Consider the following 27,376-nt stretch of genomic DNA (forward strand, 5'->3'; position numbering starts at 1 on the left):
TTTGTCAACATCTGTCTTATCTACCATGATAATACAGTTTTCAGCCTGTTCATCTCCCATCAGTCATCTTTATAACAGCAAAACGTTTCTTGTGGACTGATAAAAGCAATTGGGTTTATTAGGCTACCAAAAGTTTAACTTGTAGTGTTAATAATTTATGTAATAAATAATGTGATACTTGGCATCTGTGTATCGATACAATATTGCCACGCTAAATATAGTGATAATATGCTGTCATGGATGGATTACTGAAGCCCAGGGGCCCAGAGTGTCAGGGCCTCCACTGGCATTCATATCAAAATATCACTCAAATTATTGTAACATACCGACCAGGAAAAGGCTCAAAATGACAATAAAGATTTGCAAAGGAACTACGAAGATACACAAAATCACAAAAAGATGTTTAATGACTGCAAGGAGATGCAAATGTAGGAGGCCGTACACATGCCGCGTCTTTAACCGCCTGCAAATCGTGAGGTCAGACGCTGGGAGCTACTCTTGCGCCTATTTTTTGTGCCAGCTCTCAAGAGCGTGGCAGCAGGTTGCGTCTTAGGTCCCTAAGCAACCTTAATAAGCACCATATCATAGCCTATTCACCTGAAATCTTGAGTGCAGCGCTGTTTATAAGTGTTTGGGCCTATCGTCCGTGGGACAGATGTAAATCTCTGGGTAGCCCTGCACTAACATGATCAACTTCTCCTCCATATTTATCACAAACTGATATTTAGGGAAGAAGGGACAAATATCTGTTGGCTGTGATTGCTTGGTCCTCGTCACATGATATGCAGTGTGTGCTGCTGCATTCCAAATGTTGAATGTCATGGTTTATGTCAGGACGCAGCCATCACGCCCTGAAAAATAGGTGCTCTGGAATGCGTGCGCGCCGCTCTGGCATTGCTCTCGCTTTGCTCTGGCTCTGGTCTACACTGAAAACTAATTGATGAATGTAAAAAAATGAATGAATGAATTTGAGGGCGCCAAAAACACGGCATGTGTACGGCCCCTAGTTGTGGTGGTGGGGCCTTTTGCATATCTGTGCCCAGGGGCCTTTTGTCTCTTGGTCTGCCCATGTATGCTGTATTGTGTTTGCCCCCCGCCCTATGAAATACACATTTTGTATGTACTCACAGTCCACATTTATCTGGCTGTTCAAAGTGCATTTATTACAAGACTACTGTCCCATATCTAACCAACATCATAATGCATCTTTGAAAAGGCTGATAAAGCCTACAGTATCAGATACGTAAAGGTAACCAGTTCATCACAGTTGTAAACCTGTCATCAGCTGGGTTCTGCACGTGTATCTGTGCCAGTGAGTTTATGTTTATTCCTACAGGGACATTCACATGTTCACTGAGCATTCACCGAATAGACTAAAATGCTTCACAGCCTTAGCAGAGATCAATTAACTACATTTTCTGGCAGCAGGAGGGTGGCGGGTAGAACAAAAACAAAGTCTGTTTTTTATCATCTGACTACGTGATCAGATAACATGACCAGAGTTGGTCACCACTGCCACAATGTGTGCAGTGTAATGTCTCAAAATCGTGTCTGTATTTTTGTTTTCCACATGTCTTATCAGAATGTTTCTGGTCAGTCATTGCTACAAATGTCACTTATTAACCAGAGATGTCACATGGAGAAGACAGACTTTGATTTGTTTTTTTGACGCCTAAAATAAAACTCTTTTGGTGGTTTTTCCAGCTTCACACATGAGGGCCATGTCCTGACAGTAGGCCATGTCCTGACAGTAGGTCATGAACAAAAACTCACAGTAATGTTACAGCAGAGCTTTACTGTTTCCATCGTTTGACTCATCATTTGGCTTATGTGCACAATGCAGTATGTGTTATAAACATTAACTAAAGGCCCAGTGTGTCAGAATATAATATAATAAGTATGTTTTCTTTACTTTATAATCATTTGAAAATAATAACCATTGTGTTTTCGTTACCTTAGACCAGGGGTCGGAAACCTTTACTATCAAAAGAGCCAAAAATAATTAAAACAAAATCTGTCTGTAGCCACAAAACATATTTTGATAATGAAATTAACAGACTATTAAGTCTAAATTAGCCAATGAACATTACTAGTTTATGATTAAACTAGATTTATGATTATATGGGTCTTTAACTTTGCAGAGCTGGCGGTAAAAGCAAATGAAGCGGTCTACACACTATCAAATTCTCTTTTCTCCTCTGAAACTTTACTTTTCTGGATAGCTAGCCTAGCTAGGGAGCCACTACTCTTGTTTGTCAAAATTAGGAGAAAAAGACATCAGGCTATAGACATTTGAAGCATATTTTAGTCGACAAAATGTTTAAACTCTTTTTATTTTTATTTGGTGCACAGGTGCGTGATTTATTTAGGCGTACAACAATGTTAAATGAAAATTAAAACGCTAAAAAAAATCTGTTATTCATTCCCATATGATTTTTTTTTTCTGTTAAAGCCACAGGGAGCCATTGAAGAATGGCTAAAGAGCCACATTGCCAGGTTGGCTACCCCTGCCTTAGAATGAGCTGCTTATATCTACGTAGGGAGAGGGTCCTCGTCTACGCAGATGATTATGTTGCATTGCCATGTATCTACGATGCCATGTATCTGGCCACCGTAGTTAGCAGGCCCTCCATGATGAGCGGTGTCAGAAAAACACAGATTTTTTAAACGTGAAACCGCCTTATTCAGTGTTTTTACTGGTTTAAATCACCTGGTCCATTTGTTTTGGAGAGGAAGAGGCCTCTGTGGATAATTCGGCTCCCCGTAAAAACCTCCTGAACGTTTGGATCTTAGGTTATCAGAGAAAACAGGTGAGCGTCTGTAACGAGTCGAACGGTGTCGGAGAAACACTGATTTGTAACGTCAAACTGCTTTGTCCGATATTGTTACCGGTAAAAATCACCTGATCCGTTTGTTTTGGAGAGGTAGAGACCTCCCAGTAAAACCCTCCTGGACAGAAAACACTAAAGGAAATCCTAACTGGTAGAAGTTTGAGCTGATTGCATCTGCAATCCTCACCAATCGATGCCACCAAATCTTACACACTGTTCCTTTAACATTTAAAATGAGAACCTTGAACTCCATGCTTTGAGAAATATTATTATGTTGGATTCAGTGTGATATGATAAAGTTTAAACCATATTGTGTCAGAGAACACTGTTTTTTTTTTATTTTGGACTATAACCAGTATAAAAGTGCTGCCAAGTGGAAACCTTGTCCCAATATTGATTTGCTGTATAAAGAGCAGACTCCACAGAAAACTCTGTTTCCAGTCACTTTGGTTATTGTGTCAATCAAAGCAATGATTCACGTTAATATGAGTTTGTGGTGTCACTTAAAAGTGCTGCTCAATTTCCTGATATAGTACTCCCTATTTCAAAAACATGAAACTTCCCACGAGTTGGAAAGAACCTAAAGTTTGTGAACTGTTTTGCAAGAAATTGAGACACCAGGTGGTTTGAGTCTCAACAATTAGTGAAAGTCCCCTATTTCTGTTGCAGAACTATCACTGTGTGTGTGTGTATGTCTGTGTGTGTGTGTGTGTGGTCAGGCCAAAGCCAGAGTGTGATGTTCGAGGTTAACCCTCTCTGGTAGAAAGAGTGAGCACAGTGCTGGCAGCTTTGCTTTGCCATGCCTCCTGCAGATAACTGCTGTCTGATCAGAGGATTTATGTTCTCTAACTGCCTGCCTCATTCCTTTCTTCCTGGCTTTAGCTCTCCCCACAAGCTTCTGCTCACCGTCTCCCCATTTTTCTTCCTTTGCTCTGCTGCTCTCCGTATGTCACTGCCTGATCCTGGGGGCTTGTAAAGCAGAAGCACCTGCAGAATTATCCAGCGCTGAGCAATTGACTGCATGAGATTGATTTTGGTGGCATTTATTTGCAGGTTGTTTGCTCCACATTTTATCAGCCGAGGCTACACCTGTGAAAACACGTCTAAAGCAGTACATTTTCTCACAGTCATTGTTTTCTCCACTGATTTCCGCAGGTTTGCTGGTAGGTGTGATTCTGCGGTACGGCATCCCTGCCACCAGCTACCACAACAAGACACCCCCGAGCTGCTCGCTGAAGGAAGGACCTGTCAGCACCCTGCTGCTTAATGTCAGCGGCAAGTTCTTTGAGTACACCCTCAAAGGGGAGATCAACTCCAGGGAGATTAACAATGTGGAGCAGAATGATATGCTGCGCAAGGTAATGATCAGGACGATGCATCAAATCCTCATTTCAGATTTAGTGAACTGTTAATGAACTCTTTTAATTTCTCATCTTTTCCAGGTGACGTTTGACCCTGAAGTATTCTTCAACATATTGCTGCCTCCAATCATCTTCCACGCTGGGTACAGTCTGAAGAAGGTGAGGCGTGCCATGTAAAACTCAGGATTTGTATGATTAACAGTAACGTGAGATGATATTGTCGTGTGGTCCAGGTGGACATATCTGCTGCCACAAACTGCTGTCTCATTGGACCGACGGTTAGCTAAGAAAAACCTTCATTGGCCATACTGAGAGCGCTCAGTGTTTACTGAACATAAGTGGCCCTTTTGAGGGGAAGTCCAGAGCAGATGTCTTTCGTTTCCTCTCTGGCATTGCACCGACAAATAAAAACGGCTGACACTGACAATATGAGCAGGTTCTGCTTTCAATTGTTGTAGCGCAACAGATTTGTTTTATTCAGGGTGGCTCTGTGCTTGTCATTGTTAATCCATCAACATATTTACAGTATGTGGATTTGACTACAGCAGGTGGTGCTTTCTATGTATGAATTATGTGTTGTAGATTCCCAGCACAGGTGCTTTAGTGCCCCGATCATGAAATAACGGAGAATGAAATGTGTTTAAACAGCTGGTGACATCTGATCTATGTTCTCATTGTGAGGGCGAACCTCAGCTTTATCCAATTAGACAGTGATGGATGATATCAGGGAGGTCAGATGATTAAGGAGAGTGCCCTTGTGCTTTGCTACAGTGAAGAGCATCTTATAAGGATCTGACCTTGGGTTACAGTGAAGAGGTTGAGTTTTAATTACGTTTTTTTAGCCATGCTAACCAATGGCATGGTGCGGGGATTGCAGTGTTGCTTATGCTATGTGTCAAATTTCTCAGCAATTATTGGATGAATTGTCACGAGACTATCTACTGACATTCATCGTGCCCAGAGGATGTATCCTATTCACTTTGGGGATCTCCTGACCTTTCATCTAGCGCCACCATCTGCTCATATCTTTAGCCGCGACAAGCTAGCTCACTCTGTCGGTTGGTTGGTCGGTCAGTCCAAAAAAACGAAATACATGAACATACGCGGTCGCAGCTATTGCAAATTCAGGCTTGTTTATTCTTGTTTATGACTTAATACCTACAAAACTCACATTCCCATCAGCCTCAACTGTACTTTGTGTTTAGTGATAATTAGAAAATGTGAAGCTAACATGGTAAACCTGCAAAACTTCAGCATGTTAGCATTGTCATTGTTAGCTTGTTAGCATGGTAAAGTTGGCATTTAGCTCAAAGGTATAAAGTCTCACAGAGCCAATGCCGGACTGTAGACTCTTGTCTGTGTCCCATATCCACAATACACAGATATTTTATACAGTTTATACGACATACTGATTTTATACAGTGTATAAAAAGGCTCGTTCCTGTGCAGAGTCAATCACCGGCAATTGGTACACAAAGCTTGCAGGTAAGATTTGTGTCCGATTTGATCCTGACCTACTTTGACGTTACACAACTGTGGGCAATGATGACCTCATGAGGTCGAGGTGGAGGCAGTTTTTAGAGCCAGCTGCAAGACCCAGGGTATGATGGGAGACGCCTGGCTTTGACAGCAAACACCACATTTTGCACCACGTTTTGCTTTTTTGCAATGAAAATTTAACTTTTAACAAACACATCTGGAGTGGTTGATAATAATAGCCTAGTAATAAAGGTTTTAACTACAGAAGGATTAAACAGGCTGCTGGAAACTGTGCGACTTGACTGCAGTTTTTTGTCAGCGCCACCTGCTGCTGCCACCTGAGCTTGTCCACTTTATCGCCGAGGCGCAGTTCATCTCGCACGAGCCTATTCTCTGTCTTTATGTTTAATACTTTCTGTTTTCCAAGCTCTTTCCAGCTGGTTCATCACGACCCACTTTTTCCCAGCTTTGAGCAGCTCCTCCATTTTCTGTGTGCATTTCATTCTGGGTTAATTGTGTCCACCACCAGCACACCCAAAAATGGAGCTTAATTAGTCTGCATACTGAGTGGTTGGATTATGCTTGTAGTTTCGTCGCTTTTCCAGTGTGAGTATGGATTTTTGACAAGCTTTAGTCCTGTCAATATGTATGTAGCTGACTGTAGGGCTGCAGCTAATTATTAGTGTCATTATATATTAATCAATTAGTCTATAAATTAAAAAAAAAGCCCATCACAAATTCTCAGTGCCCAAGGTGACGTCACATTGCTTGTTTTGACCACCAAGACTCCCAAACCCAAAGATTTTCAATCACATTTTTGCTTGATATACGATTAATCAATCACGAAGATTGTAGGTTAAAATTAAAATACTTAACCTCTCCACATATTGTTTCAGCATAAATAAACTGCATGTCGTTGTTAAATCTGTGCCAGCTGTTAGATCTCAATTTCTTAGAGCACAAGCCTCAAGCTGGTTGTTAAAAATGTATCTCAGTTTATAGCTCCTACACAAGTCTGTGTTGAACGTCTTGTTTTTTGTTTTCCTAGTCAAATTGTAATTTGAGATGGAATTTGCTGAGTCAAACAACCGTCCCTCAGGAAACAGGAAGGAGCAGGTTTTCTTAAATCATTTGCTGCAGTGGGAGTTCATTTTAAACACAATGTTAACAGCTTTCACCTCAACGAGACAGACAGAGGCTCTAATGTTTGTGTGCCTCTTTGGTCGTTAACTTGTCAACTCAGTTAATCGTCTGCTTTAGATCACTGCCGCCAAACCATATTGTAACTGATGTGCAAATTTTGGCATAATTATCTGTGTGCCGTCCGACTGTGCCGCCACAGAGGAGCTGTCATGTACGTCCTGAACATAATCTGCACAGTATTCTTTCGTCCTTTCTGTTTGATTCTTTTGTGTTTTATTTTACATAAATCACTCCTGACAGTCGCTGAGAAAAAAAGGCACATTTCCTTGAGAATTCTGGACCAGCATTTTTGTTTCTTAGATACTTCTACTCGGCTATGGAAGTGATCTGGAGATGTGTTTATGTTGCGCTGCTTGTTTGTTTTACAACCAGTCAAACAGCTGAATTTGTGTTTGTGTTTCTAGTCTTGTTTGACAGGGAGTGACTCGCCCACCCATAGCCGTTATTGACCCGGAGCCTTTGTTGATTTTTTTGTGTTAAAAGGCATTTGTTTAGTGAAAGCAAAGTTAAATAAGTTAAGTGTTTAACACTTTTGCAATGCTAATTTTTTTTAAAAACGTGAACACAAAATGTCCTTTTTCTCTTTAACCTCCTCATCTGTTTCTCCTTTTTCCTTTTCCAGAGACACTTCTTCAGGAATCTTGGCTCCATTATAACCTACGCGTTTCTTGGCACTGCCATCTCATGTTTTGTCATTGGGTCAGTGTCCAGCTTCTGTTTATAAGATGTCAGTTTAGAATCAGGAACTCAAAGGGACAGTTCACCCCCAAATGAAAAATACATAATTTCCCTGTTTCCACCTGTAGAGCTATATGTCAGTATAACTTGTTTTGGTGTGAGTTGCTGAGTGTTGGAGATATCGGCTTTAGAGATGTCTGCCTTCTCTCCAATATAATGGAGCCAGATGGCACTTGGCTTGTGGTGCTCAAAGCAAAAAAAAGAATTTGAAAAACTCGACAGCAGTCTCTTTCCAGAAATCATGATTCAGTTACTCAAGATAATCCACAGACCTTGTTGTGAGCAGTTTCATGTAGGAACTACTAAACTACACCAGCCAACCATATCACCGCGCAGAAGGAAGCGTGCATCAACTCATGGACAAGAGGCTCATGCTCGTGACAGCGCGAGATGTAAACATAAATGGCGTCCTCCTTGGTTGAGCTGTCACATCTCGCTGCATTACCACCAAACACTTTTGGTATAGCATCCTTAGAACTGGTACATAGCCTGTACGGACATGTACCTAAACTCTTGATCTGTTTAATGTTTCCACCACAGACTGTAGTCTTAAATGCAGGCAGGGTTGTTACCAGATTCATCCAGCTCTGGCTGTATGTCCTCTTTACAGGGAGGCATAGGAACGTCCGCGCCTTGCTGATCGTCAGTACTACGGGGTTGCACACCAAAATAATTAGAGAAGAGAATTACAGTCTCTGTTGCAGTTGATAGGATATTTAAAAATAGTGGGTTTGTACAAGAGCGGCAATTTTCTCTAGACCAATCAAAGGACTGCAGTGTTTCCAGCTCCTCCTTTTTGTATCAGATCAGGTGTGCCAAGTACCTCAATCGAGGGATGACGAAAAAACAGAACGGGTCAGTTCTAACGGTACCATCCACCACTTTTCAAAGATTATTTTTTCAGGCCGTTTTTAATTGACAGGAGAGATTGAAATTGGGCAGTGAGAGAGAGTGGGGGGATGACATGCAGCAAATGGTTGTGAGCTGGAGGCATCACCTCTGCATATGGGGTGCCGGCACTATCCACTACGCTACTGACGCCCCTATCCACCACTTTTAACAATGGAAACGCTAAAATAACTTATGTGAGACAAACTTAACTGAACTGAACTGGACTGCTTGGTGAAAACGAGGCTTTAGCTAGCTCAGCAGTGCTAGGTGAGCTAGCAGTAGATGCACGCCTCCTTCCTTCCTTCCTTTTGGCATCATACAGGGTACAACTCTAGTAAAATATGATCCCATCAGCTCCTTTAACATGTGCATGTGTCATTTAGTCCTTTTTTGCATCTTACATTATTGGCTGCTGCTTTATAACTGTCCGTGTTTCGGGATGGTCCTGGTAATCCATGGTTTCTGGTTGTGGAATGATTTAACTGTCCACACATCTTAACATATGGGCGCTACTCCTCAACACAGGCAACTCCACTTTGCACCGTGTATAGCAGTGATCCAGCAAGACCGGGTTTTCTAACCGGGTTTTCTTTCATCTTCTCCATCTTTTCCTCAATGTTTACTGATGTTCACATTTGAAAACCTCGACCTAGCTCGCTAGCAGAAGGAGCAGGAGGAGAGTTTATAGACTGATGAGTTAATGTCCTCATCCCGATCGTGACTCAAAGCCAACCAGAAGAAGCACTGCAAACAAGAGCATAAATTTAGCATAAATTTAGCAGAGTTGACAGAGAGATGGAAGCGTCAGTGCCTACATCATCTCCAGCCTATATCTCCAACACTCAGCAACTCACACCAAAACAATCTAGACTGATTAATAGCACTGCAGGTTAGAGGAAAAATAGGTATTTTTTGACTTTGGGGTGAACTGTCCCTTTAATGATCAGACATAATGTACCTTTTTGTTTTCCTCTCTCCTGGACATCCGTCCTCAGGAATCTAATGTACGGTGTGGTCAAACTGATGCAAGTGGTCGGACAGCTGACTGACAAGTTCTACTATACCGACTGCCTTTTTTTTGGTGCAATAATCTCTGCCACAGACCCAGGTACGACACATGCTGACAGTCAGCCAGCGTTATGTGTTGCAGTTTATGGCTGTATGTGTAAAAGTAGATGATGTCTGAATGCTTTTCTGTCTTTCATCTCTGTGTGTAGTGACAGTGTTGGCCATCTTTAATGAGCTCCATGCCGATGGGGATCTGTACGCTCTGCTGTTTGGGGAAAGCGTAATGAATGACGCAGTGGCCATTGTGCTCTCCTCGTAAGTTGAATTTCTGCCTTATCGAACCAGCATCTGCAAAACTCGACACTTTCCTTCCTTCTCCACCAGATAAATGTTTCCCCCTGTGTGTGTGGTTTGAGCTGCTTTTCCCTCCTGATGTTGAAATTCAACACTGAAGTGTGAGACAGAGCAGAGCCGCCTTGCATCACTGCGCCTCTCCACATACAGATGGCACTATGCCTCCCTCTACTGGAGAATTATAAATCAGCTGCTACTAGAGATTTTTTATCAGCACTTACTTTAGTCCATTTTGTAAAATGCAAATAAATAAACAAATAATAGGCAGGGTAATTATTTTCCTATTTATTTATTCATTTATTTTTGTGTTTCAGGTCTATTGTGGCGTACCAGCCCACTGGAGCAAACACACACATGTTTGACGCCTCAGCCTTTTTCAAGTCCGTGGGGGTTTTCCTGGGTATTTTCAGCGGCTCCTTTGTGATGGGTGCAGCCACAGGAGTCGTCACCGCTCTCATATCCTTCTCTGATACCTACTTTAAAGTGAACTTACAAACAGGAACCCTAATGTCCAGTTTGATTTGAGTTTTTATGAACAGTAGGAACAGTTGGTGTGTAGTTGTTGTGGTTAGTAAATATCCAAAACAGTGTTGTGTCTTTAACTCGACTCCCACGTCACCAAGTTCACTAAACTGCACTGTTTCCCGCTGCTGGAGACGGCCCTCTTCTTCCTCATGTCCTGGAGCACCTTCCTGCTGGCTGAAGCCTGCGGGTTCACAGGTGAGCTGTGTCTGGCACTGCTGCGAAGGAAGTGGTTTCAGTGTGGGAAGCAGGCACTAGACTGCTGTGGTCAGGAGGCTAGAGGAAGTCTGCGTATATCAGACTTCTATCTGACGTCTATCTGACGTAAATACCAGTGTGGGATTTAGAAGGATCTATTGAATGGAATGTAATATTCATAACTATGTGTCCATCAGTGTGTAGTCACTTGAAGCTAAGAATTGTTTTTTCGGCGGCCTAAAATGGCATTTCTCCACAGAGCATGACATGTTTCACAGCCATGTTTCTACAGTAGCCCAGGACAGACAAAGTAAATAGTGTCTCCAGAGAGGGCCTTTTGTATTTTGACACTGGAGTGGCAGCTTGAATTTGGTGCCACAAAACCTGAAGGCCACCTTAGGTTCTCCTACACACTAGAAAATGGAGGCTGTTCAGTTGATTGTGTCGTCCACGTCATGGTATATCCAAAAATGCTAAGTCAGAAACAACTCTACTGGCTTTAGATTCTTAATTCTACAGTCTAAAGCAAGTCTGGTTGCGTTTGACTTATGTAGTACTTCTAGATAATGATTAAAGACCTCGAAGAGGCGAACATAAAATCAGGTGTAAAAAACCTGGGTGTTATTCTGGACAGTAATTTGACCCTGAAGCAGCAGGTGAAGAATTTAGTCCAGTCTTGTTTTTGCCAGCTGAGAAATATCTCCAAATGTAGGTCACTGCTCTTATATCCTCCCACCTTGATTACTGTAATGCCTTGTTCACCTGCCTGAACAATCAAGCTCTAAATTGTTCAAAATTCAGCAGCTGGACTTTTGACCAAAACAAAACAATCCTCATAGATCACACCTATTTTGGCTTCCCTCCCTTCTCTCTTTTAGAATACATTTTAAATTTCTTTTAATTACATACAAGGCTCCTAATGATCTGGCACCGGAATATATAACTAAGCTTCTCACAGCGTACTGCCCAAATAGGCCCCTCAGGTCTGCTAGTCTGGGTCTTCTAACTGTTCCAGAGTACAGGTTAAATACAAATTATATGTATTTTCTTCACCTTGGAAAACACTTTGTGATAGATGTTATTATATTATTATTAGTATTTAGATGCAAACATCCAAAAAAGATAATTAAAAAAACACCAAACAGCACTACTTTTATTCAGCTATTCCATCATTTTTTCACACGTTGTCATCTTTTGGATTTGTAACATTATTTTACTTCTCTGTGACAGAAATTTAAAGAGGTACCTCAGTGATTTAGTGTTGCCTTCTGTAAAGTTGGTTGACTTAAAATAGAGTAAGGAAAGAGTGGTCCAAGTTAAAGCAGCAGAGGCCAACATATCTTCACTTTTTTTTATCAACTTTATGAGTTCCCCTTTACAAGAGAGCGTGGTCTTTCAAAACAGTCTTTAGCCATTACATATTTTTCAACCTTTTCGAGTTCATGATGATCATTCACACGCACATTAGATCTCGACAGAGTTGTTAAATTCCACGCTGTCGATGATGCTGAATAATGTAATTATGAGCAGTTTAAACTAAGTGCTGGTAAACCATCCTCAGAGAACTCAATCTGTCTGTTATGCAAATGAAATGTGACAGGGACTTAAATACAGATTATGCAGCAGATGTGCAGCAGATGAAATAAACAGATAGTATAACGCACAGTAGCAACGCAACAAGAGGACTGAAAAAGCTAATCTCTGCGTCTGATGTCTCTTAATGGGTGCAGGGTTGGTTACATATCCACATTATACAGCCCACCCTGAAAAGTGCACTCTGAGTTTGCATTAAGGCTCCTAAATGTGTGTTTGTGTCTGTTGTCCCACAGGCGTTGTGTCCGTGCTGTTCTGTGGCATCACACAGGCTCACTACACCTACAACAACCTCTCTGCGGAGTCCACAAAACGCACCAAGCAGGTAGCATCTGACCACTGCCTGCACACACAGCCCCATTTTATTTTGGACTGTTCTGAACCCCGTGACAGCACGAACAGGGTGCTGGGCCCCGGTGCCAGATGGCTCCACGATCAGCCTGCTGTGACCTTAATCGGGGTTGTCTGAGGACATCCCTCCTGACACGACTGTTTAGTTTCCCAGAGGGGGGTCAGTCTTAAGGACAGGGTGCAGATTAGCACGTAGACAACATTTTGGGATAAGTGTTTCAAGTATGCTAGCAGGTTACGCCGATTCAAAGAAAGCTACACATGCACATTACAATGGGAGGGTCAGAGTGCTTCACTTAGATAACAACAATGGTGACAATTCTTCTTCTTGCATTTCCCTCATCCTGTGCCTCCTGCTCAGAGCAACATAAATGCAGTCAGTGCTGAAATCATGGCAGCCTGCCGCTCTGTCAGCCTGGGAGAGGAAAGAAAAACAACTCCCAAAGCTTTTCTGGATTCTGAGGGAATAGATGCAGTGCTTAGCTCAGGGAACCAGCCAGAGAAGTTTTTATAAGCACTGCAGTGTGAGAAAACTTCTGTGAAATCCCCCTTACCCCCAGTTTTAAGGCTTTTTCTGTGGATTTTTAGTTTTAATCTTGCAGCGTATCTACATGTTTCTAAACTGAACTCATGATGAATATTATATTTCCCATGCAGCTCTTTGAGGTCCTTCACTTCCTGGCTGAGAACTTCATCTTCTCCTACATGGGTCTGGCTCTGTTCACGTTCCAGAATCACATTTTCAGCCCTATTTTCATCATCGGGGCTTTTGTATCCTTTTGGGGAACAACAAGCTTGTGTTTGTCTGTTTCCATTTGGGATTACCCCTCTTGCAGAATAAAAATACTTTCACACCTGCAGAATCAGGTCATAGTTGAGGATTTGGAGACTGCTGTGATGTCCCTGAAGACACACCAGCGTTTTGAGCTATTCATGGACAAAAAGATAATCAGATCATTTTAAGAAAGATTTTCCTGCTTCACTATGAAGTTCACTTACATGTACATTCTGCTCCATGAATCTCTCCAGCATTTAACTGTTCAGTCTTAACCTACCTGTCAGATTGCCATATTCATCGGAAGAGCTTTCAACATTTACCCGCTGTCCTTCCTTCTCAACCTCGGCAGAAGACACAAGATCAAGGGAAACTTCCAGCACATGATGATGTTTGCAGGTACGGAGATTGTCTTACCCCTCATCGTGTCATTCCCTCAATAACTGACCAATCTTTGCAGCTCTAATGTGACTGGCTGATTTTTGGATGTGACCCGCTTCAGGTCTGCGCGGGGCGATGGCGTTTGCCTTGGCCATCCGGGACACGGCCACCTACGCCCGCCAGATGATGTTCACCACCACGCTGCTCATTGTCTTCTTCACTGTCTGGGTGTTTGGCGGTGGGACGACACCCATGCTGTCCTGGCTACACATCAGGTGTCGTAACTGTTTTGTGCCATAGAAGAAAATCTGCATCTCCTCTGCATTTGGATATACATACAAGTCCCCACTATTAAAAAAACTTCCATTTATAAAAATGACCAACAAATTTTAAAAAATATACCCACTGTTTTTCCTCTTAGATGGTGACATAAATATGGTAATTGATCAAGGACTAACCTAGATGTTGGAGACGTGTTTTCCTTCCAAGATAACAAAGAACACTTTTAATTTATATATTTTATATTCACATAAACTTCAATATCACCTGTCATACAAACATGCAGCCCCAAGTGCTTCACATAGCAAAAAAAACAACTATTAAATAAATGTTGAAAGACTAAAAACTACAACAATAAAACAATCAAACAAAAAAAGGTAAAAATCACTAAATTAAACGTCAATAAAATAAAATGAATGCCTGGGATTAGAACAGACATAAAATGAATGCTGTAACCTGACTTCGAATTAAAAGTTAGATTTTAAAAAGATTTAAAGATTTTAAAAATATTCAAAGAGATTTAAGAGAGATTTTTAAGATTTAAAAAGATATTTAAAAAATGGCATTGCATTATCTAAAAAAAGATTAGGGCATAGCGTTTTAAAAAGTACAGACACTGACTAAAATCCAACCTTGATGGATTTACTAAAAGCATGCATAGTTTTTCAGGAGCTGCCTTTGTCTAACTGTTCCTTCTTGGCTTTTATAAAATGGATTGTGTTAAAGCCATGCCTCTGTATTTTCCCCAAATGTTTAACAAAGACTGAAATGAAGACTGGATAGAAAGTAGAGGGAAAAAATGGAAACAGCATACATTCAAAACAGAGCTAAAAACTGCACTTACTCCGGAGTAGTAACTAGAAGTTGCTATCCAGTGGTAGAAAGTACATTCACAAGTACAGTTGTGAGGTATTAGTAATTTGCTTGAGTTACACTTCCGCTCCATTGAGTTTGCAGGCCACGTTGAAAACTGTTTTGTTACTGCTCTCTGTCTTTGTATGGCAGCTGTGTGTTTGCTCTGTGCTCGTATTATTATTTTCTCCTCATTAAATTTGATCTTGTGCTGCCTGGTGTTATCGTCCAGGAGATGGGGCCAGAGTTCTCCACTGCTGCTGACTTTTAATCTCCTATGTTCTTCCACTCAGAGCGCTTAAGTCACGGGGGCTTTTGTTGCATCTTTAAAGACATATCTGCATTTTCTACTATAGCGAGTACAATAGGATCTTCACCCTTAGATTCAACACCAACTTTGAAAATGAAGATCATTCCTGAGCAGGGCTGCCACCTGTCCTGTATAGTACATGTTTGTCGCGTTTTGAAAATAAAATGCACTGACCCTTACTAAATCAATAAGGGACATGATTTGTTCCGTTTTTAATGCTTAATCTTAGTTTTTCACATGCTTGGAATGTCAAAAATAAATAACCAATAACCCACATGGTGGAAATTAAAAGTGCAACGCGTAGGCTGCCCCATCCTACATGAAAGGTGTTGGACTGAAGGTTAAAATTAGATTTATTTTACAGTGCTATTTGAGTTTATTTGTCGGTTCTTGCTTCTTTTAAATATACGAAAATAGTTTAATCTTTAATATAATTGATGCAGCTGTGCTTTACTCTTACGGCACTTTGTTTCCCTTACATTCATGTTGAGAGCAGCAGACGACTTTGAAATTGGTGCTTAAAACAACAGAATGCAGGAAATGAATTGTCCGACACATTTAATCTCATAGGGTGAGGCCCCTGGACCCCCTGCTTGATTTGTGTTCCCCAGGCACGGGGCCACTGGCAAGGTTTCCATTACTTTTCCCATTTAAGGTGGCAGCCCTGCTCCTGAGCCAGAGGTGATGCTGAATTTACAGTTGAAATAGCCGTTAATCACCAGACTGCCAACAGCACTAACTGCTTGAGATGTTATCAGCGGTAGGACTGCGTGGCTATCAGTCTGTTTTGAGCCCAGCCTCGCTTATTTTTGTCTGACCATGATGCACTGGGACTGGGAGCTTCCATTTGTCATGATAAAGCGGATTATGGGCTGGTGATGTGTGTGACAGCAGCAGAGGCGGCCTGAGTGAACAGGCTCTGTTTAATATGAGTAATGCCTCCTTGTAGCGAGCAGGAACTATTGTGTTAGGTGGAGGTTTAGAGCGCTGCCAAAATCTCCCCCATGAACTCATCTCCATGGTAACTGGGACATGTAGTGCATGGCAGGCGGATATCTTGGTATCATCCTTTGTATATGTGCAGACGTTTACACATTTTTGCTCCTTAAGGGGGGACACTTTAAAGCCCAGAGGAGAAGCAGGACATCACATAACACAGGCCGTTAAAAAAAGGTTGTAGTAGTTTTCCCCCTGTATCTAACACTGAAAATTAAATAAGCTAAGTGTCATTTATTGTTTTTATGACACAATTATCTGGCTGATGAGTCAGGCAGAAGCAGTCTGATGAGGTGTGAGGCTGATGAGCAGGATGTGATGGAGGTGCAGGGATAGCAAACATCTGGTGTGAGAGAAGATGCTGCTGGTTTCTGTTATTGAGTTTTGATGGACGGTTTATGAACGGGCAGGTGTGCAGCTTATCACCGAGTCCCGGGAGTACAGCTATCAAGAGAGGAAGAGATCCCAGTGAGCTCATGCTGGGTCAGGGAAGAGCTAAGAGTAAATCTGTCAACTCTAATGCGGAAAGTTTTATGTGCATTTGTAGTATCTATAGTAACAAGTGCTGAGTTTATTTACATTTTTTGGAGGAAAACTTGGCCTAGTTTGGTCGTGGTCTAACTTTACTGTATAAACTAAAGAAGGCTAAATGTTCTGAAGAAAATGTAAGTGTGCATGGAGCTGAAAATTATTTGAAACATTTGAAACAGGTGAATTACTTTAAGAAGTTGATGTGGCTCACAAAATGCAGTTGGTGAAAGAAATTAGAGTTAAATTGTGAGTCCTGAAGTTGTTGAAATACTGAAAGAAGCTGAAGTGGCAGTCAAAAGACTGAAAGAAGTTGGGATATCAGATAAAACAGAGGTGCTGAAATGTGCTAAATACTAAAAGAGACTGAAGTGGCTTGAAAAAATACATTTAGTGAAAGGAGTGAATGAAGTGGCAGTCAAAAGACTGAAAGATGTTGAAATGGCAGATAAGCAAAAGTGCCATAATAAATTTAAAGAAAGAAGAAGTTGAAGTAGCTCATGGCAGTCAAAATGAAAATGCTAAAAGTTCAAATACTGAAAGAAACTGAAGTGGCAACTGGTGAAAAAAACTGGAGTGAGAGTTAAAATGGAAGTGCTAAAAGAAGTTGATATACTGAAAGAAGCTGAAGTGGCAGTTGAAAGACTGAAAGAAGTTGGAATGTTAGATAAAACAGAAGAACTGAATTGTGTTAACTACTGAAAGAAGTTGAAGTGGTTTACAACATACATTTAGTGAAAGAAGTTTGAGTGGAACTTTAAATGGAAGTGCTAAAACAGTTGAGATACTGAAAGAAGCTGAAGTGGCAGTTGAAAGACTGAAAGAAGTTTGAATGTTAGATAAAACAGAAGAACTGAATTGTGTTAACTACTGAAAGAAGTTGAAGTGGTTTACAACATACATTTAGTGAAAGAAGTTTGAGTGGAATTTTAAATGGAAGTGCTAAAACAGTTGAGATACAGAAAGGAAATGAAGAGGCAGTCAAAACACTAAAAGAAACTGAAATGGCAGATAAAACAAAAGTGCTGAAAGTGCAGTTAAGAAATGGCAGATAAAACAAAAGTGCTGAAAGTGCAGTTAAAATGAAAGTGCTCGAAGAAGTTGAAACGCTTAAAGAAACTGAAGAGGCTCACAAAATACAACCAGTGAAAAACAATTGGAGCGAGAGTTAAAATGGAAGNCACTAAAAGAAACTGAAATGGCAGATAAAACAAAAGTGCTGAAAGTGCAGTTAAAATGAAAGTGCTCGAAGAAGTTGAAATGCTTAAAGAAACTGAAGAGGCTCACAAAATACAACCAGTGAAAAACAATTGGAGCGACAGTTAAAATGGAAGTGCTAAAAGAAGTTGAAATACTAAAAGAAGCTGAAATGGTGGTGGAGAGACTGAAAGAAGTTGGAATGTTAGATAAAACAGAAGTGCTTAATATGTTGAAAGAAGCTGAAGTGGCACATGGCAGTTAAAATATAAGTGCTCAAAGAAGCAAAAATACTAAAAGAAACTGAAGTGGCTCACATTAAAATGGAAGTGATAAAAAAGGTGATATGCTGAAAGAAGCTGAAGTGGCAGTCAAAAGACTGAAAGAAGTTGGTATATCCGATAAAACAAACTACTAAAATACATTTAATACAAAAGAAGCTGAAGTGGCTCCTAGAATTCATTTAGTGAAAGATGTTGGAATGGAAGTGCTACAAAAGTTGGAATATGGAAAGAAAATGAAGTGGCAGTCAAAAGACTGACAGACGTTGGAATGGCAGATAAAACAGAAGTGCTAAAATAGGTTCAATACTTAAAGAGGCTGAAGTGGTTCACAAAATGAAACTAGTGAAAGAAACTGGAGTGAGAGTTACAATGGAAGTATTTAAAAAAATTGAAATATGAAATGAAAATGAAGCGGCAGTCAAAAAAAGACGCTGGAATCGCAGATAAAACATAAGTGCTGAAATGTGTTAAAAGAAGCTGAAGCGGCTCACAAAATACTTTCAGTGAAAGAAGTTGGAATGGTAGTTAAATGAAAGTGCTGTAGGAAGTTGAAGTTTTAATTTATGTGGAAGCACTGAATGAAAGTGAAGTGATTAAACATGCTAAAAGGAACTGAGTCAAAGTGGAATAAATTGAGCTGATAGTACTGAAGTGTTATCAGTGATAGCAGATGAAGTCTTATAGACAATAAGAGCTGAAAGCTTTGGATCTATTATTAACATTTAAGTGCTGAAAGCAGTTGTATCGTCATTTAAAGAGTTCTTGTTATTTCATCCAGTGTTTTTCTTTTTTCATATTTGAACATCTGCTGAGCCTCTGTGCCAAGTCTGGGGATTAGTGCACGTCCCCAGAACAGAGCATCATATTTGGCAGAGACTGTTGCCAATTACTGTTTTGAAAACACTGAGTGGTCACTGTTATCTGCTTACACTCTCATTTATGTCTGGTTCATCATTAAACTAACACTGATGGCAGCGTAGCTTTTGATCCTCCAAACGATTTGAATGAAATGCTTTTAATTAATGTGTGAAATTGTTTGAAATTTCCACGCATAAGAGGAACTTTGATTCCGAGAAATACCACATAATCCCTATGTGTATCTAATGTCAGGATCAAATGTGAGAGAACAGAGATTTGTGTTGTGACTGTTCCAGTTCCTCTTATGAGTATCTAATACATTAGATGGCTATTTTTTTTTTTTTTTACACACAGGCCAAATCCCACTTAAAAAGAATAGCTAAATATATCACATAATACTTTAAAGGGTAGCTTCTGTATTTCTCCCATGGTTTTTGTGTCTGAGTGATTAATGAAGACAACCGTTTTTGAAACTGGTCCAGTATGGAGCCAGAGCCTGCAGCCACAAAACAGGCTGCAATGAAACCAATCCAGCTCCGTCAGTTTACGCCCACTAAAAGTTCTTATTTTTGCCACTGACAGGCTCGGATTGTTGAATGTTGTGTTTGACAACATTCTGGAAGGGACCCAACAGAGATAAACCTTTTTGTTGAAGAGTAAGGTCCTTTTTTGAAATTGCTATTGTTAAATTCACCAGACGCCATTGAAATAAACTGTAATTTAAGTGTGTATAGAGGCAGCATATTTTCACATCTAACTTGGTGAATTAAGGGTTTATTTCAACCAAACCAAAGTTGGTGATTATCAGAAAAGTGGAAAGACAAACCTTTTAATGGAGTGAGTTTTACGATGATAAAATTAGTGTGTATTTAAATGGAGTCTGGAGAGTTTTGCGATAGCGACTTCAGGGCTGTAATTGGTTAAACAAATATGAACTTAATCTTTAACACAAAGGTCTATCTCTGTAGGGATCCTTTTGATAATGTCGTCAAACACTTAAAATAATAATCTGAGCCTATCAGTGGCAAAAAGAAGGACTTTCAGGTGATGTAAATTGACGGCGCACATATGCTCTGAGTGGTTATATTGCAGCCTGTTTCATGGCTCCCAGCTGCAGCACTATCACTCAAAACAAGAGCAGTTTCAAACTTGTTGTCTCCATAACTCGGAAAATAGAGTCCAAGGTTGCCTTTAAATCTAACATGCTTGATACTAAGTGTATGTGTTTATCATGTGACAGCGCTGGGAAAAGCAATGCATTGCAGGAAGAGCGACGCAAGTTTGGAAAATTGGAGTACCTCAGGTGCTGTATGTGAATGTGTGCAAACTCTGGGGCGGTAACTGGTGTTGGGACATGGTGTGGTTGTTTGGGATGGGAATCTTTTTTTTTCACTGCTTACTTCTGTTTTTCTGATGAGTTGGAGGGGGTATAGAGGGACATGGGAAAAGTTGACTCCTAAAAACATGACATGTTTTCCACAGACTGAATTGGATGGTTAGTGTCAGAATAAATCAAACAGATTGGATTCTTGAGAGGCAATATTTTAGGAAAGCAGAGATGTTACTGCGTCACACAGCAGCCCAGCTCTGGCAGGGTGCTGCTGCTTGAGGAGTTACTGAGGCGTGATGATTATTCAGTGCTTTCTCTGGGAGATGTGAAAACCTGAGTCTGTCTCTTTGTTGCATCTGTGCATACTGTCCACCAGCTTTTTCACACAGCGGTGCAAAGAACAAATCACACGCTGCGTTCCCCTGAAGCAGCTTGACAGACCTGTGTGAACTGATGTGAAAAGTGTATATGCAAAAGAGGAAGATAAGACAGAAACCGAGAGCTGTGTGGCGATGCTTCCTCCATTTTGACTGTTTATGATTGCATGTCTTCCCTACAGGACAGAAACCCTGCAAATGAAGTTGCTTATGAGGAATATTTGATGGGTTTAAGGAGAGGAGGGAATATTTTCAGGATTAGGATTAAAGGTTAGTGGGTGAGTTGAAGTCAGTGGAACACTCTTACGTAAGTATGCATGTGTGAAACGTATGACGGCTCTACTCTTGTTTCTTATCAGAGGAAACGTGTGCAAGGTCGTGCTTCTCTTTGTCGGGGCCCCCGGCAGTTGTGTCTCAATCTGAGATCCACTCCTCACAGATACTTCCTGACGCAGCGCCAGCAGGCTTCGCACCTCTTTGTTTTGCAGGTTCTTTGACTTCCGTGCAACTTCCACCCACGGACGATCTTCTGTGTTTGTGTGTAGTTTTGGGAGGAGAACGTCCTAAAAGGCAGTGTGATACCTGTGGCCTGCTCCTTCTCAAGCCAAAATGCTGCTCTTCGTTCCCTCTGAGGGGATATTTCCTCTGTTTGGCTGTCATGGAAAAGTCTAAAGATAACCACTGCACACGAGTTACACCTCCTACTGTACAGCGTAGTTTTAGAAATAACCATGAAAGGCTACACATCTCTGCCTTGGCCTCTGTCCACCAGGATTAGACTCAACTGCTCCACAGCTTATATGAATTAAAAGTGCCCCTTTAAAATCTGCATGTGTTGAGTTTAATCCCTCTCTGTTGGTAAGAGACACCAGGGGGGGTGGGAATTATTTCCAGCTATTAGGACTGAATATGTGTGCTGCAGTAACGTTAAAGGAACTAATGACGCTACTGTCACAAAGAATGGAAATGGAGTGAAATAGCTAGGAAGTGACTGGACCTGGCCAAGAAACAGGACGGCAAATAACTCCTATATCCTCCCAGAAGGTGAAGTACATTGTTCTGTGACTCTTAGTAACAGCATATGACAAAAGATGATCCGAAAAGTATCACAAAATCAGCATTTAGGAAATCTCACTTGGCAGTAGGAGTAGTTTGCTTCCTCTCAGAAGGGTCTGGACCTTTTTACAAAGTTTGTTTATGTGTAGCTGGTAAATAATTTAGGAAAGGGCTTCAGATCTTAAGAAATGAGTTCTCATCAGCCCTGAGGACAGCACTTATTCTCTCATGAGGTAAGACACTGTAAATCTCCCTACCAGACCGTCACTGTGGGTGGTTTCAGCATTATCCAGCAATCTGTAATGATTATGGGAGAGTGCTACTTCTTTTGAGGGCAGACCCAGTAGGAATATCCCTGGATCCTTTGCTATTGTGGTCCTAAAGATCCCACATAACTCACGAACTATGTGACCCCAGTATCTAGCAATCAGATTGCACTTCCAAAAGTAGTGTAAAACAGCCCCCAGGTTTGTTTTACAATTACGGCAAATGGGAGAGAGAGTTCGAGATATGCTGTGGAGGGTAACAGGAGCTATGTGGAGCCTATGTAATATTTTATGTTGCATTTCCGCAAGTATGTTGCAAGTGTAGGTTGTACTAGACGTACTGCCTCCTGCCGATCCACTTCACTGTATTGCCTCGGTCTACCTCCCTGTTTCGTGAGAATTTGGTTGTGTCACATTATAAGAGTAGTAGCTTCATATTTAGAGACATGAGAGTGGGATCCATCTTTTCGTTTACCTCTCGGCAAGACACAAAATGACAAACTATTACCTTAATTAGTATAGATGTGGTACACAGTTAATATAGCACAGATGCTGTCGTATACTTAGTTGATATTACCACAGGCTGCAGAAGTGCAGAGGGACGGTAGGGGCCTGTGGCCTGGGTAACTTTTGGAGTCTGATATAATATTTTTAGGGGGTAAAAGCCTGTTTCACATCTGTGTTTTTTTTTGAGCCAAACGATATTGATCACTGTCACCCACTGACTCCCTTTATTTTACTGAGTCTCAAGTGTGTGGGTGCGTGCACGGCTCTGCACATGCCACCTGTCTGTGTGTGTAGAAGATCTGTATCTCCTGAGGGCTGACTTGAGAAAATAATAAATATGACATTAGACTTGTGGCAGGATGTGTTTTTATTATAGACTGGATGTTTGTCGTTCGCTGTCGTTTCATCTGTATGTTTATGAGTAAATGCGCTCGGCCTGTTGAGTGTGAACTTTAATGTGGGATCAGAGGGGTTATGGTGAGCGTGTGTATGTCAGTATGTGTGTGTTCACCATGCATGAGGATGTGGCAGTGTGGGGTGTTGGACTGAAAACGCGTAACGTTTCTCAGTATTCATACATCAGTAATATATGTCTGTTTCAATGCATATGTTCCCCACACCCTCTGTGTGCCTTGAACTGACTCTCCCTTGCTCAGATGTGTTCGTGTTCCGTTTCCAAGCAACAATCAAACCCAAGACAACAGCTTGTCAGTACAGTAATTACAAAAATAACACTGGGTTAAAACAGCCTATGTGCCAGTGCTATATTGAGGCAAAAAGGGTTCATTTTGAGTTATGTTATGTAGTTTATTGGTTAAATCTGTTCTAGTTTAAGAGAGAAATATGAAAAAGCATCATGTTTTTATGTTAAGCCTCGTCACACGTAACTTTTTAAATCACATGATCGTTGTTTGAGCTCTTGCATGCTGAGATGTCTCTCTGGGTCGGAGGTGTCTTGACGGTGATTTCCCTTGACGGTGAATATCTAGCTTGTTTTGTTAAGTTGTGGTTTTGGATCACAAGACAAGAGTTATTATCTGTCCCACATGTCTCCCTCATCTGCTTCACACTGAATTTAACATACTGTGTAATATCTTTTAAGCTTTGCACTGTTTTTATGTGCATTCTGTAAAATGATCATTTGCAGCATTTTCCAGCCACTAAAAGGTTGAACAATCAGCACTTTGATGTGTGGGCTTTTAAAGAATCGGCTGCTGACACGAATCAGAGCCACAGAGAGAACAAACAAACCTGTACTCTGCAGGTGCAGTGGACACGAACAGATACAAGATCGTTTCTGTGTGAAGGTGTCCACAAAATCGTGTCAGATGAGGAAGAAGAGCAGAGGTCACATGTAGGGGAATTACCAACATGTAGTATAAGGGGCCGAAAACTACCGCTGACAAGCATCTACCAAATAAGAGCCACAATTAAAACAGTGAGGTGATTAAAAGATAAATTGCATTTTCACACGCTTTCTGCTTTTCTTCTTGTCCTTCAGGGTCGGTGTGGACCCAGATCAAGACCAGCAGCCCTGTGGAGACAGCTTCCAGGTCCTTCAGGGGGTGAGAATCACACTCTGAACTCACTGCTTTCACTGCGAAACACTTCCACTTCTGCAATTTTATGTTGAAGACAGCAATTCTGATGAAACGGAAATAGTTCAGTTTGTCAGATACAAATGAGTCATTTTATGAGAGCGATTATGAAATATGTGGATGTAATTATGATTTATGAGAAATGAAAGAAAAGTCAGCCAAAAGTTTGTGACTGTTATCCACTGGAACCAGGAAATATGGCGTGTGTGTATGATGGGGATTTGTCATTTAACACTGAAATGTATTTGAGGGTGTGTTTCGTCGCCCGTGGTGGTCCAGGGGTGAGGGAAGCAACATAAGGTTAGATGGGGAAATGAGGAGTCAGGTATTGTGGTTTAAACCTTATGGTAGCATACAAAAACATCAGGGAGAGCCCAGGCCAAAATAACAAACAAAATAGTCCTAAATACAAACACAACCCCAAAAAAGGAAGTATAATCCTGTAGCTAACTCCCCAACCAAACGTGAAAAACAGGAGGAAAAGATGGTAACAAAAATGGCAGCTCTCCCCTACAGAGCCTCCTGGCAATAAACTTTAGGGTTAAATTATGATGGGTGAAACTCAACAGGCGAGTAACAACAAGGCAGTAGTTGTTAAGAGGTCACAGTTCACCGTTATGTGACAACGGTGTCTCTAACAACAACACAATTGGCTTAACAACTAACAGTACTTCGACACAGATTAATCTATGAACAGTCTTTGCCCTCTCAATTTTACAAAGAGTCATACAGAGCTCTGGACCAAACTACTCCTCGTCCTGCGTCTTTGCAAGCGTTAAAGGCGGACGTGGATTGGTCTGTTTTTTCAGGCGTCACAGTGCAATAACGTGATCTAGAAGGCTGAAGACAACGGCAAAGAGCAAAGCGAACCTGGAGCACTTTGTGTTCATAAGGCACAGGTTATGTGAACAGCACCGCGGACTTGGGTTTTAGTTCTCTTGGAGTGTTTACATATGCACAAAAAGTGCTGAGTCACTGCTCTGAGTCGGTTTAGAGGGCTGAAAAGGACCCTTAATCACAGATAGAAACAGTTTATACTTGTGTCATCACCACGATATTAACAGCATGCACTTTCATTAGCAAGAATCCAGGCCACATCTTGTAGACAAACTCCTGCACACTATCTAACCTGGAAAAATAATACATTTATTGCAACGTTTCGGTAACACCTTCATCAAGCAAACTGTTGGCCTGTTTGTGGGAGTTTGTCAAGTTGTGTCCTGCTCGTCCCTCTCTTTTGCACCTCCTATGAAATAAATGTGCGAAGTATTTTTTTGTTATCAGCAGGAATCCAACCAAACATGCACATATCCATGTAGTCTAGCTGCACTCATAATACTGACTTGTTTGATGATAGTGGACGTGTGGAAACACCTGTGACAATGCTGAAACCTATGTCCGTGAGTCTGGCTACGTTCAAATTACAAGCAACTGTTTCCCAAATCCCATTTTTTTCTCTCATGTGACGCAGATCTAATTTTTCAGGGTGTGGACACAGATGTCCATTTTTTTCCAATAAGACCTCGGCTGCTTTCATATGTGGTCCTAACTTCATGCTGTGACTGTTGTTGTGAGGCACCGACAGAGATATTGGAATGTAGCCCTGCACATCCTAATATTATGGAGGAGCTGTTCCTCAGTGAAACCCTCCACATTGCAGCCTCACCACTCCGGAATCCTCGGCCAACACCACCCACACCTCTGTCACCACAACACCACCAACAATAGCTTTTAATAGAGCTGGTGGACAGAAAGGCTGTTTGTGCGACAGCCCATTATCCTGAAAATAAACGGCCTCTGCTCCAACGCACTCTCCCAAACAGAAGCACATGGCTAATAATTATTCAGAATGATGTCATCGGGCCTTCCTACTATGCCGGTCATTCGGGAGGTGAAGCTTGCTCAAATGTGCGTTTAGCAAATGTGACATTTTTTGTTGTTGTTGTTCCAACGTGCATGTATGTGATGTTCTTGGTGACATGTGAGGCGTTTCAGGGCAGAGATCTGTCAGATTTGGGTCACTTCAAACATAAATATGAACAGTCTAGGCAGAAAGATTGGACCTGGGGAAATAATCTGAATAATTGGAACTGACCAAGTGGCAACCTCTGTGGCTAAAAAAAATAGAGCCACCACTTAAGTGTCAAAAACTGCAGTTCCTCAAATGGCCACATGAGGCTGGCTCCAGAAGAGAGACAGTCCTCACAGACCCCCACGTTTAAATTGGTCAACTTTACAGAGCGTGGCTGCTTTGAGTGTCAGGCTGTCTGCTCAGCGTACGAGTCCGATGGGATTGACTTGCTTTTGAAGCCAGCCTCAAGTGGCCATTCAAGGAACAGCACTTTTTTCATTACCACATTCACATAATTTTTCAGACCTGGAGGTTGCCACTTGGAAGTACTGGGATTCAGATTTTTTTATGCAGCAAATCTTGAATATGAGAACATGTTTTTTTCCCATGTGTTTCTCCAGGATGGCTCCCAGGCTGAAGGACAGAGTAAAACCAAACAGGAGAGTGCGTGGCTCTTCAGACTCTGGTACACCTTTGATCACAAGTATCCTTCCTGTGCCCTATAATACCCAGGAAATATGTACATGACTTGCTTTGAGGCCACAAGGTAACTGAGTGCTTGAACTAGTGCAGCTGTTTGTCAAGGGGAATGTTTCCCCTCTGTACACTGTATAATCCATCACAGTCACAGTCACAATTGGTGTCTGTACTGTATCATCATGGGATATCAGATCAAAATAACATATTCAGCTCAGACTGGCTGTAAAAACAGACTCCAGTTAATGTGTTTAGCAGCTCATTTCCTCCCTCCTTCACTCTCTGCTGAACTGCCTCCCCAGGTGGCTGATTGTGTACCTGTTTTTGAGCGGAGCAGCTGTGTTGCACTGTGGAGACTTTCTCCCTGGTGATACGTGCTAGATGCAGCTGAAGCAAGCAGGGGGAGTTTTCTTTAAAAGGCTGAGGTAAACATACGTGACACAGGGCTTGGGTGCAGGAAGTCGGGTGACTACATTTCTGGGTAGCGGACTGTGCAATGCACTGTTGATTAAGACAACTGAGTTTGATTTCAGCACTCTCTGCTGTGCTGCTGCCAAGCGTCACAGAATTATTTCACCCTCAGCTGCTCACAGAATCCCATAAAGATTTAAGCTCCAAATATATCCTGCTGGCAGACATCCTCAACATTATTAAACCACAATTCATCATTTGAAATGTTTTTATGGCGCAGGAGGAGAACTGACT

The 27,376-nt window shown here is 41.4% G+C and overlaps 1 protein-coding gene and 1 long non-coding RNA gene across 3 annotated transcripts in view; both read left to right on the forward strand.

The window, feature by feature from the left end:
• The window catches only part of slc9a7 (solute carrier family 9 member 7), a 40,927-nt gene that overhangs the window by 1,267 nt on the left and 12,284 nt on the right, over nt 1–27,376 (forward strand). The window contains exons 2-15 of one of the 2 annotated variants that reach the window (XM_050056056.1): nt 3,987–4,189; nt 4,274–4,351; nt 7,497–7,573; nt 9,499–9,611; nt 9,721–9,826; nt 10,180–10,321; nt 10,480–10,585; nt 12,415–12,503; nt 13,187–13,300; nt 13,592–13,703; nt 13,807–13,960; nt 20,230–20,292; nt 24,027–24,090; nt 26,596–26,678. In XM_050056056.1, the coding sequence (XP_049912013.1) occupies nt 3,987–4,189; nt 4,274–4,351; nt 7,497–7,573; nt 9,499–9,611; nt 9,721–9,826; nt 10,180–10,321; nt 10,480–10,585; nt 12,415–12,503; nt 13,187–13,300; nt 13,592–13,703; nt 13,807–13,960; nt 20,230–20,292; nt 24,027–24,090; nt 26,596–26,678 (1,504 nt within the window). The remainder of the gene's footprint in view (nt 1–3,986; nt 4,190–4,273; nt 4,352–7,496; nt 7,574–9,498; nt 9,612–9,720; nt 9,827–10,179; nt 10,322–10,479; nt 10,586–12,414; nt 12,504–13,186; nt 13,301–13,591; nt 13,704–13,806; nt 13,961–20,229; nt 20,293–24,026; nt 24,091–26,595; nt 26,679–27,376) is intronic. The other variant, XM_050056057.1, reaches the window with a different exon arrangement.
• LOC126397326 (uncharacterized) lies at nt 13,968–17,691 on the forward strand. The gene is made up of 2 exons (XR_007570638.1): nt 13,968–17,428; nt 17,602–17,691. It is a non-coding gene; the product is annotated as an uncharacterized LOC126397326 (long non-coding RNA).

Source organism: Epinephelus moara, chromosome 10 (genome assembly GCF_006386435.1).
Source record: "Epinephelus moara isolate mb chromosome 10, YSFRI_EMoa_1.0, whole genome shotgun sequence".
Taxonomy (NCBI): Eukaryota; Metazoa; Chordata; class Actinopteri; order Perciformes; family Serranidae; genus Epinephelus; species Epinephelus moara.